This window comes from Falco peregrinus, chromosome Z (assembly GCF_023634155.1).
Source record: "Falco peregrinus isolate bFalPer1 chromosome Z, bFalPer1.pri, whole genome shotgun sequence".
Lineage (NCBI taxonomy): Eukaryota > Metazoa > Chordata > Aves > Falconiformes > Falconidae > Falco > Falco peregrinus.
Window position 1 is genome coordinate 31,872,075 of NC_073739.1, and position 12,556 is coordinate 31,884,630.

Below are 12,556 nucleotides of genomic sequence, written 5' to 3' on the forward strand. Positions count from 1 at the left end.
CATATGTATATGCATCTGATTTACATAACTAGCTGTGGGTTTAGACATAAAACTTTACTTTGAAACCAGAGCTCAAGACTAAATTTGCAGAATTTTAACTAGCTATAACAGATCATCTTTTTTTATAGACTAGTTAGTCATTCTGCTTAATGCTTACAGTGTTTCCAAAATCCTGCAACGCTAGAAGAACTTAGCAAAAGCAAATGTCAAAACTAGTCAAAGTTACACAGCAGAAAAATGAGTGTACACTATGTTACGATTACTTCAGTAATTCCTAGAATTCCTTGGGTCCGGAATACCCTATCACTACTACTATTCCAGTGAGCTGATCTCTGTTAATATTTTGACAGACATTGTTGTTATAGCTGTATGATCCCTTCTAAAGCATAAAGAAATTGGTTAGGAATTGAGAAGGGGAGGTGGAGAAAAAAAAATAAAAAGAGGTTTATCTCTCAGGCTCTAAAATCTGCAGACTAAAAGGAATGATTGGTCCATACCCATAAATTCAATCCCAAGATGCTCTGCCAATGCAGAAAGTTGGCAAAAAAAGAAAGAAAAAGGAAAAAGTTTCAGAAAAGAGCAATAAACTGTACTCCAAAATAAATCACATATAAGAATTACAGCTATCCTGTGTCTGCACATGAAACAGGACAAAGGGGCATGTAGTTATGTGGGCAGTGCTCAAGTGCACGTCTGTAAACTACATGACCAGACCTTCTGCAAGGGTTACGCACCAAAATACATATGGTCTATCTATACAGCCACAGTGCAGGGAATGCAGCAGGAACCATTAACCCTTAAAGATCTTACTGAGATGAAGGGAGCTATAGCCTGAGGATGCCATGTGAAATGACTGATTGATTTCGGATGGGCCCATGAGAGCACAGGGATGCTTTAAAAGCGGCTGCATCCCCCTGCAAATGGGTCATGTGCTGCCCTCCCTTCTGGCCTTACTCATGTTCCTGGTATGCAGCTCCTTGCTCTTGTGGGTTGTGACCTGGAGGTGGCTGGGACTGTTTGCCTAGCAGTGGGAGCCCTTCTCAGCTTTGCAGACTGACTGCATCAGGGCTTTCATTTCCAGAAAATGAGGAGCCATGCCCTTTTCCCCTGCCTTTGGGCTGCACTGCCTTGGTAGAACTGTCTGCTGGCTGGATGAATGACCCTGGGGTACAGGAGCTGATGCCGTGTGGATCACATGCCTAAATTAGCATCCCCAGGTCCCAGCAGTTGGTGGTGAGGAAGAACATAGGTTTGCCCCTGATAGGTACCCTAGGAGACCTTTCCCATGGGGCCACCACCATAACTGCAGTGGATTTCACTTTCTTTGTCTTTGTGTGCGGTCAAATTTAAATCCAACCCTGATTTTCTGACCAAATGGATTTTTTGTGTAGTTTGTACACATGGGGAATGCCAATTCTTTCCTGCCAATCAGTAACATTTTAAGGGTTAAGTAGGTTGAAATCCATCCAGATCTCTTCCTAAAGAGCCAGTATTGCATGCCTACATGAACACTGCTAACAATATACATTAGTTGCATAGAAAGCTTGATTAAGTCTTCAATAAAATGAATGACATGCCCATGCATATATATTGCTGTATTTATGCTTGCTTATAGGTAAGATTCCTAGCTTGGATGTAATTTAATTTTAGGGGAAGTCACTCATATCATGCAGTTTCTATTTCAAATGATTCAACGGGAACTTGGTACTTAAAATGGGAATATGTTCTGGCTCAAAGCCCTAACAAGAAAACGTGCTGAAGAAACATGCATTGCTTATTCAAACATAGATGTCATGTGGCCCTTATTTATCTTTGTTGTTCCGAGCTACATTCCCTAGGCTGGACTAAAAGAAAGGAGAATATCCCAACACTTCTCATTTCATAAACAGGTCATCATTTCTGATCTTTTCCTATTGAACCCAATATTGTTACATACTTTTTATGAGCAATGTGGTTTCTATTGAATGTTTGCCCAGGTGCAAAATAAGGTCTAGTACCCTCATCAGATGTGACCACTTGAGAAATATATAGGAACTGACAAATCCTGAGCTAGTAGAATTGCTTAAAAATGGACATTTGAGGACCTGTAGAAACACTGAAAAAGTGAGGCCATTAGAGTAACAGCAGTTTTGGTCATCCCTATAGAATATTGCAGCTTTAGTCAATTCTTGCCCGCTTTAATTTCTCAGCCAGGCTCATCTTGACAGTATGAGGCAGGGGCTGTCACAGAAACAGAAATTTCCCTCCACCCCGCTTGATACTGCCCCTCTTACTTACCAAGGATGGCAGAGCTGAAATGGGACACAGTCTAAACTGGTGTCCCATGCTGAAACATTTGCCTTCAGGAAGGCAGGGACCACATTTAATTCATGCCCAAGACAGCTTACAGCATGGCTTGTAAGTTATCCTGTACTCACAATAGGTATGTAACTGTTAACTAGTGATGTCAATTGTCCCTTTGGGTGGGGTCCTTGGCCTGTCTGGGGCATTTGGGAGGACAAAGACTTTACCTGTGATTATATTCTAGAGAAGTTTCCTCAACCTTCTATTAATCCAAGGCTCCTCCACTGTTTCTTATCCCAAGGATCATTCTGCACAGTGTTGCTATAAGAGTTTTCATGCATAGCTACATAAAAATTAGCCAAAAATGTAATGTTAATTCATTACTTTTATTTTCCTCCACTTGCCTTGCTTCCTTGCCTTAAAGGGAGTGAATATTTGAACATTCAAATACAGCAAATGTGTCAGCATGGAACAGATGTATTTTTGCAACACGCTTGTGGACTACCTTATGGTGTCTTACAGACCAACAGTGGACCACAAGCCCCAAAGTCAAAAATGCGACAGCAAAAAGCCAGGGTATTGAGTAAAACACCTGGTATCAGCTGTGACTGCTGTGCTCAAGGAAAGGACATTACACAGTCTGCCAGCAGGACTCCAGAGACAAGCAAAACTACCGCAGTTCGTTCTTTAGTTTCCCTTGGTCTTCAGTGGTGGTAAGCACCAGTTACAGGGGAAAAACTCATAGCTGCAGTGCTGGAAGTAACTGTGGCAGTGGGGACTCTAATAGCCACCACCTCTCAGCCACAACAGGTTGTCCTATGGTTTGGTGTGTTTGCAAACCTGGAAGCCAAGGCACAGTCAGCCTAAACGTATGCTTTCCAGTAGTCTCCCTCACATCCATTCCCAGCTATGCTCACATTTCCACTGACAGAAAGAAAAGACATTTCTATGGAAGAACTTCTCTTAAAATGGAGAACCACCTAATTTCCTGTGTCCCTTTTCAACTTAGTGCTACTGCACCAGGATAACTGCATCCTCCAGGGTTAACCAAATGACTACCAAGATAAGCCAGTTAGCCTTGCGCTGTTGGGACAGCGGATTTCCAGAATGCTCAGCAGCATTGGCCTTATTTTGATCTTGCAAAAGCCATTCAGCAAAGCTTGTAACTTCAGGACTCTTACAAATACCAACTCTAAGGCAGATTTCTGAAGCTAACTTTTTCTCAATGGCCAAATACAGAGCTTTAAGCAGTAGGCACACTTGGAGTGGAACCCCATTGACCCTTTCTTTCCAAATGAAGAAAGATCCTTCTGAAAGCAAGTAGAATTAGACAGCAGCGTATAGTTCACATGCACACTTTTGTTTCCTACTGGCACTTAATGCTATTTAACATTCCAATTTGCTCTGTACTTTGCAAAGGGTGCATCTACAGAGCTAAGCTGATCACCCAGAGCACGTGGTGTAGAATATGAGCTTGACTTTAGGTCCCAAATGCTGCGGTTTCCTGAAGATAACTTTCATTCTAAGTCCCCTTTACAATTGTATGTTCTGGTCTGTGCTGGGTGTAATAACAAAAAGTCATATAAATACTTCTTCACTATTTTTTTTTTTTGTTAAATATAAGTGTACCCTCACTGGACCCTTTCTAAAAGTGTCATTTTAAGATTTGTAGACATTATACTACAGATGCAGGGTAGGCAGAAGTGCCAGAGTCTCATGGCTGTTGTCTGTGGCCCTCAGAGGTAGGTAGTGGTGTGCTCTCCTGCCTGTGCATTTGAAGGAGAGGAGGGCTAGATCAGCTTAAGCACTACAGCTAAGCATGACTTTGCAGCAAGGCAAGGGCACCTATGCTTTTTCCATGGAGGCAACTTCAGAAAATCTCAGCCTGGTGTCTACTGCCCAAAGATTCCTTTAAAAATCCCAACCAGAGTTAGGGAACTGAAAAACTAATGAAGGAAAACCCACCTAAACCTCTTTTTTTTTTTTTTTTTTTTTTTTTTTCCTGAGCAAGAAGTTGAATTTTTGATCAACATACAATTCTTCGATAGTTTTCAGGGTAGATTCAGTAGCAAACAATGGATCTTATATTTTTACACCACCTCCTTTTAAATGATTCTTCTAAGATCAGAAAACTTTAACTGCACTTTTCACCACAATACCCAGAAAAGGCCATTTAATTCTAACAATTGGTAAACTTAAACACTGTAACATCATAAAAATTTTCAAATCCATAGTTATCAGATGCATTTTGAAAATAACTCACACTAATAAAGCTTTTAAAAACAGGGCATAAAATACACACTTGAATGCTGGAAGGTCTGGTCTCCAGTCAGCACCCTTGGGGTTTACATGGTTAGCTTCCATGATGGGCAGTATGAATTATGTATGGACATTTTTCATCCATGAGTATAAGAGAAAACCTGTGCATCTCTTCAGGCTCCAAAGCATCCAGCATATGCTAATGGATTTTTGTCCTATATACTAACAGAAATTAAATTAAGCTAGCCTTTGGTCTCTGAAATTTTTCTGTGCTGGCAAGTAATCCATCAAAAAAATAGTTCCTATAGTACTGCTCTTAGATCATAGCACATTCTGATGCCAGGAACAATTAATTATGAATAGCACACATGCATTAAAATGTAAGATCTAAGCAATTTTCTTATATGTTACCTTTGACTTTGCTATAGCCAATGAGAGAAAATTAATATTCAGTGTAATTTCTGTTTCCTCCCTGACAAGTAATAATAATTAACCTATGGCTCTATGGGAAAGCTTATGAGATATGTGACTCCACTGCTGATTCAACCAGCAGTCTGACACAGACAGTCGTGTGTGTGTGTCTGTCTGTCTGTCTGTCTCATACATTTCTTTGGCCAAATAATCTGGCTCTGAAATACTTGATCTCTTGCACCTGTTACCCACAAATAAATACGTCAGACCCCATTGTTTATGTTGCCTCTCCCCCTTTTTCCTTCTGTGCTCTTTCCCCTGAAACTTGGACAACGAGAAGGAAGAACACTTTGATCCTCTTTGGCACGTACTGATCGGAAACAATGTAAGCATGTCAATTACCTTTAACTTGTAGGTCCAAATACAAATCTCATATGCAAGTAGAGGATTAGCTACCTGTTCCTTTGTTGGGGGAGAACTGTCCTGTACAGAGACTCATAAGGTTTTTGCAGCAAATAAAACGTGAAACTTTCAAAATGTTATTTTTGCACTTTTACTGCTTGATGTCAGTGGGGAGTCCATATCACAACATTCAGTGTTAATTTCACAGCATCCTTAAGTCTTGCATTTCCCCATAACCTCGATACCAAACAATCCAGGAGAGTATTGCACCTCCTTTTGTTACAATTTTCATGCAACAGGCAGAGACAATCAATATTAGGCCTTAGGCAACAAATCTAGTTACAGATTAAAAAAAAAAATAATTGGAGGAAAGATGCAGTGACAAGAAAGCAGCACCAACTGAGCATGCTTCTACTGCAGCACAGACAGAAAGGTAGTGGACGTACTGTAGAAGCTGGCCATTACGTAGTTTTGGCAGCGATCACCAGTAAATTCATTTGGGCACCTGAGAGGAAAAACAAACAAAAAAAATGGTAGAGAAAAAAACAGAGAAAAGAGAAGAGATGAATATATGCTAAGAAAGAAGCTCCTTCAGTGTGAACTGATACGACTTGGTGAGTTCACTTTCAGAAACTGAATCTCGGTTTAGCATGTCAAAATGGCTCAAGATGTTGAGAGCAACTCATTTGCTCGGTGGAAATGAAAAGAAATTCCCCCTGGAAAAACCAGCCAAAACCAAACCAATCCAGATCAAAGTGTGTTTCGAGATGTGAGACAGAAATTCACCATTCCAAATTCCCAAATTGCTTTTAGGATGCACTTTCCACAAGGCAGCCAGGACACAAGTTCTGTACATCACTCATCTCTGTGAGTTTGCTCTTATAGGGTTGCACTTTACAGCAGCCTCCCAAACAAGAAAGCTGCCAGTGTGCGCCATACAAATGCATCTGCAAATGGATGGAAAGACCAAAAATCACACAAATGAGAAACATTTTGGAGGTCAATAATGCCATGGTGTACAGATTTTACTTTAGAGAATCAGGTCATAAATTGGTGTGTAAAGAGGCCGGTTCCAGCTGAACTGTGAAAACACCAAGTACTATTGATTTTGTTGCTGTAGTTGGGGAAGAAAGCAAAGTTCAGATTATTTTAACATACTTTCTTGGTTTTGGATTTTCATGGGCAGAGTTTCAGTACATCTTGCTCCAGTGAATCCAGGTTGGCACCTAAAGGGCAAAAACGTGATAAGCAATAGTACACCAAAACCACTGCACTAACAGACTGACATCTGCTGGCCTATGGAGATGGGAGTGCATTAGGTGACCTCCTGGTTAGGTTTTAGTGAAAAATGATCAAAAAAGGGACACAAAAGTGTAACCTTTCCAGAAGACAATACTTGGCAAAATTTATAGCAAAAATCCACCAGAGTAAAAAAACTAGGAAGTTTTTTCCTTGTCTGTTTTGAAAAAAGAAAGAAAAAAGAATCAGGACTAGCAGAAATGTGTATCAGCTCATTGCTTATTCCACCTCATGAAAAGACCAGGCTGAGTTTTTTAAGTTTGCAATGCAGTGTATAATAACAATTTACACTGTTGCTTTCACCAGTCACATAAAATGTATGAAAATGCCGTGTTTTCCCTATTTCTGTAATGGCATGCTGTGTCTTCCAGTAATTTCCTTTGAAGGGGAATAGTTAAAATACCAATCACAGAAAAGCGCAAAAAAATCCAAAAGGTGAGAAGACAAACTCAAACCCAAAGGCAGAAAGTATATTCAACATGGCTGACAAATGGAAAATTAGTCAGTCCAATCGACAAGTAAGAGAGAGGGTAGAGGTGTGCTCAAAATTTGAAGTTTCATAGCTGTCAGCCCTTTCAGTTCATAAGCTCTTCTGCAGAAAACTTCAGTGTAGCTTTCTCCTTGATTGTAGTGAAGGAATTTCTCTTCTGTGCTTTGCTTGTCTTTTCTGCTGCCGGCTGTCGGTTCTTCCTTCACTTTTATTCTTCATTTTGAGGCAGAGCTCAGGCTCACAAGATATCACTACAGCAATGCAGGCTCCTGTGCTTCAGATGCAAGTGTGAGTGATGGTACACCACACTAAAAGTCTATTGATTTCAATCTTCTTTCCTCCTCCTTCATCTATCCACTCTTACTCAGCATGTAACATGAAATTACCTGATATCTGTGTCCTTGAATACATGTCTCCTGCGTCGTCTTTCTGATGCTTTCCATAAGTTTGCCATGGTGCAAGAATCTCACCGTCTTTTTCTCCTGCTGCTGATCTGGTGCTAGCCTCCTTTTCAAACTGCTTTGTCATTTACTTACAAGGGGCCAAAGAGCCTTCTTATTTGCAAATGCACATTGTTCAGAACAGCCCTCCACCTTCTCTGTCCCTCTGAGTTTCATGTGCATTGAAAGTTGTACTGATTTTTTAAATTCCACTCTTCCACAATTACTTCTAGCCTTAAGGGTCAGGGATGCTGCCCTTGTACAAGTGGGACTTCCAGAAAATCACTTCAGCAGAGGACCAATGTCACTACTATCTTATTCAGATAAACCACACAGGAATGATTTTTATATAATAAAGGTGTCATTTGAGGATCTGCAGATGATTCTATGAAGCTGATTTGCTGTAATGATGTATTTGTTTATCATAAATTTATGTCCTTCAGAGCCAGGGTCACATCTTTTCGTAAGTACCCAGTCTGGAGAGGTCCCAGTCTCCAGAGGTATACTCACTTGAGAAAAATGCAACAAAGATAACTGTGTCATGAAGAGGTGATATTGCTGGGCATTACAGAAGACGTTATGTGGCTTTGATAGAAGGCAAAATGCCCTTGATAGAAGGTATTTTGTTCCGTGTTACTGAATGAAAGTAAAAATATTTTACCGCTGTGATTTCAGTTTTATTTTGTGCTATGGTGATCTTGTTTAATACCTGTCCCTAGAAAGCTGGTGTTCAAACCTGCATTGGCTTTTGTTTCACAGGGACCTCTAAATCTTGTTTGTCAGTTATGAACCCTACACAATCCCGATGAAGATGCTGCTGATTAAAAACCTCAGGCTTTTCTCCTGCCACTTGGCCAGTGGTGTGTGCTTGTTTTCAAGTGTTGGTGCAGCTGTGGAGCTGGCAAAACTAACTTGAGCACTGGTGTAGACACTGCTGATTGCTTCCAGGCTGAGCAGGGTCAGCCCTGTTGAGATGGCGCTGAAAACAACTCAAGTGTCTTTATACTTGCTCTGAAACCATTGTCAGCAAATGGGCTGTAGCACCTGCCACTGAGATCAGGTCCGGGGTGGGCCAGCCGAGATGAGATGAGAGAGGAGCCTGCCTGCTGATGGTTATGTGTGAGTGCTAAAGGCATTTTGTCGCCCAGATATGCAGCGCAGCACTGTTTCCACTGCTATTTGGCAGGTTGTTTACTGTAGGCTGCACTTCTACAAACAGCTTGCGAAAGTGTGGTTTTCAAAACACCTTGTCCTACTCAAAGTTTCCAGATGTAGTACGAGAAATATCTTGTTGTGTCTATTTTCTAGGACATTACCCATGTGCCAATTTCTTCTATGATGCTAGGAAAAGTTGGAGTAAAACAACTCAGGGCAACAGGTAGATATTTGTGCTGCAAGAGCCTTATAATTTCCTTTCTGCCTAAAAAAAGGGCTAGTTGGATATTTATTTATTGTATTAATTGGGTGAGACCACAATACTAAACCACATATACTAAAATAATTGCTTTTTTCCTCTTCACACAATAGTTGCAAAGAACAGTATTCACTTGCATTCAGAAATCACTTTTCAGACCATCAAACGTATCACCAAACAGTTTTGCAGTGGGAGAGGAATGGCTGAATGGATCAGGACCTCACAATTCCATTTCATCCACTGCCTATAAGCAAATCCATTGTGGGATAATGTATTTTTTCATGGGAAGTACAGTACACTTCCATATTTACCAGTCTATTTCATAGTCTAAATCAGAAATAGTATTTCTGTCCTGCCTGTTGAATGAGTGTCTTTGGAAGTTCTGCTAGCATCATGCAAACAAATTTTCTCTTTTTGCTGTTTTAAAGAACCTTCTGTCAATTTCTATTCCACCAAGGCCCTTACATGAAGACAGATATAGAAAATGGCTATATTATTAAAAAGTATGCAATTCACTCTTCTGCTAAGAAGCCGCATCCTTCTGTTAGAGAGAAGCATTTTTTTCATCCAGTTAAATTCAGATGTAAATTCATTTCTTCACTGACAACAAAAGCACTAGAAAAGATGATCTTTGTGAGTAAGAAATCGATTAGACCATGAAGGCCTTCATGGTACGACACTTCAAAAGAACACTCTGAAAGCATAACGGGTATTATATTCACATATATTTTTCTTCAAGTAAGAAGCAAACGCTAGGATTTCTGGTCTTAATTTTGTATTTATTGAAGAAGCTCTCTGATTTTTTGTCTTCATTGAACTTGGGTATCCATTTCCAACTGAGCAGAACTGACTTACGAACCTCAGCCTCATAGGAAGCGAGTAACATCCAGGCTTACAAAGTCTATGCTGTTTTCAAAATGTGACGTGTTCCTATGAAATTTCTGAAAACTTTATACAGATAGTTTATTTGAGCAGTCTCAAAGATTCCTTTTTCATTTTTCACATTTTCATTTGTTCAGTCTGGGGTCATAATTAAAATACATGTAGGGAACATACATGATACCACAGATGCAGGTGTACAATACATTAATAAATCTTCACACACTTCTTGAGTATTTCACATGGTTAGCTTTTGAAAGCAGGGAATTTTCTTGAAGTTCACATTAGTATCCCTGAGAGCAAGATCTGATCCCGTCTGGATCATTATGCTACATATTTTACAAAACACTCTTTTGTTTTAGTACATAGCTAGATTTTAACAGAAGATGGATTTAGGAGCTCAGGTTTTTTAAATAAAATAGGGAGTTTACAAACCCAGAGATATCACTTGAAAAATTCCATGGTTGTTGTGAATCTGAGTAATTTTTTTTTGGTTAGGGATAAAACCAATTTAGAATGATATGGCTTATGCTTTAGAAATTTTGTTTTTCCCTCAACAGATGGACCATATGGAAAAATGTGAACTTGCTACTGAGGCAGAAATATGAAGACTAAGTACCATATTTCAAGCGTTGTGTTTCCGTAGGCATGTTCTGGGGGAAGATTTATTTTCTCAGAACAATGAAGGCAATGTGTACTGGTTGCATACTTATTTTAATTAACACTGGAACACTAGAATTAAAAGTAGACATCTGTACTTTTAATGAAATAAGGAGACAACCATATTTTGTCATTTCAGTTTCCCAGCACATCCACTTTCAAGTACTCACACTTCTATTTCTTACGTGGCTGTATTATGTCCTGTTTTGCACAAAACGTAAAGCTTCAGTTCTGGCAAATATTAGAGGGCATAGCCCCTACATAACAGTGGTGGCCCTGACTATCCTGAGGATAAGAATCCTTTTCCACTGCCTTACTGTAAATGAGATTCATCCCCTCTGATTTTACAGCTCTGATGGTTTTTCCAAATAGGTATTGGGCCACCCAGAGAGAGGCACATCTGCCAGATTTGGAAATTGCCTTTTCTTTCAACCCCAGGCCCAGAATTAAAGGTTATTTCTCATCTGCAAGAGGGGGGAAAAATCACCATTTCATGCAAGTTTCGCTGAGCTGTTTAATTAAAAAATTAGCCAATCCATAACATGAAAGAACAAACACAGTCAGATCTCTGAATTTTAAAAAAAAAATTGTCCCCTTGCCACTGAAAATGGGATACCTCTGAAACTGTCATGACAGTGTTAATTATTAGCAAGTCTGCTAGATGCTCAGCTCTGCTGCCCTGGAGTTTTCTGCGTAGTGTTTGGACAGGAAGCTGAAACAGGCAGGTAGGCTCTTGTACACACCCTGGAGAGTCATAGCAAACTGCTCATCTTTTAGTGCTGGCTCATAATGATCATGTAAATTTAACACAAAACTTTCTTTCTCTCTCTCTCTCTAAAATAAAATCGGACCCATTAGAGCAAGTAACTTTTCCATATTCACTTTAACTAAGAATTATTCTAAAATTAATGGAAAATTATTCATTACTTTCAATAACAGAGTGATCTGTGAAAAAGCAAAGCAATACAAAGATAATGAAGTACAGGTAACATCCTTCTACAAAAACAAAACCTCACATATAAAGCAGAACGTTCTGGGGTTTGATGTTTGTGTGGTTTTTTGGGTTGTTGGGGTTTCTTTTGTTTTTGTTTTTTGTTTTTGTTTTTAATTTAAAACACATACAAGCAGTCAATGCCTTCCTGACCTAATGAAAGCATCATAGACCTTCACCTAACTCACCCACCAGAGTAATCGTTACAATTATAGTCATTTGATTTTTAGTACCAGAAGACCAAAAATCTATGCAGTTACAGCATATGACAGTCTTTACTGACCACTGTCTTTTGTCTGTCTGAAAAACAGCAATATCCTCACAAAAGTGCACCCTTTCCTCTCAGTCCTGCCAGGCCCCAAGGATGTTTTCCAAGGTTTACATGCTGAGTTTCCTCTCAAGCCAGAAAGCAGCAGTAACTGACTATGAACAGTTGAGCTCCAAAGGTAAATGCTACCTGATGCACTACCAGGCAGGTGAACTCTAGTGCTGTAGCTCTTCACCCAAGTTCATATCAGAATCATATCATAGAATAGCTTGGGTTGGAAGGGGCCTCAAAGATAGAATCAGAATCATTTAGGTTGGGAAAGTCCTTTGAGATCATCAGATCCAACTGTTAACCCGAAGTTATCTAGTTCCAACCTCTTCGGCCATGGGCAGGGACACCTTCCACTAGACCAGGCTGCTCAAAGCCCCATCTAATTTGACCTTGAACACCTCCAGGGATGGGGCATCCCCTGCTTCTCTGGGCAACCTGTTCCAGTGCCTCGCCACCCCCACAGTAAAGGATTTCTTCCTTATATCTAACCTAAATCTGCCCTCTTTCTGTTTGAAGTCATTACCACTTGTCCTGTCACTATGTGACCTTGTAAAAAGCCACCCTCCAGCTTTTCTGTAGGCTCTCTTTAGGTACTGGAAGGCCACAATAAGGTGTCCCCAGAACCTTCTCTTCTCCAGGCTGAACAATCCAAACTCTTTCAGCCTGTCTTCAGAGGAGAGGTGCTCCAGCTGTCTGATTGTCTTTGTTG

The 12,556-nt window shown here is 40.1% G+C and overlaps 1 protein-coding gene across 3 annotated transcripts in view; it reads right to left on the reverse strand.

Moving 5' to 3' along the window:
* Positions 1 to 12,556, reverse strand: part of NRG1 (neuregulin 1) — a 306,864-nt gene that overhangs the window by 19,209 nt on the left and 275,099 nt on the right. For 2 of the 3 annotated variants that reach the window (XM_013295510.3, XM_005232837.3), the window contains 2 exons: positions 5,802 to 5,860; positions 498 to 521 (listed from right to left, as the gene is read on the reverse strand). In XM_013295510.3, the coding sequence (XP_013150964.1) occupies positions 498 to 521; positions 5,802 to 5,860 (83 nt within the window). Of the gene's footprint in view, positions 1 to 497; positions 522 to 5,801; positions 5,861 to 6,513; positions 6,582 to 12,556 lie in introns of all 3 variants that reach the window. The other variant, XM_055791616.1, reaches the window with a different exon arrangement.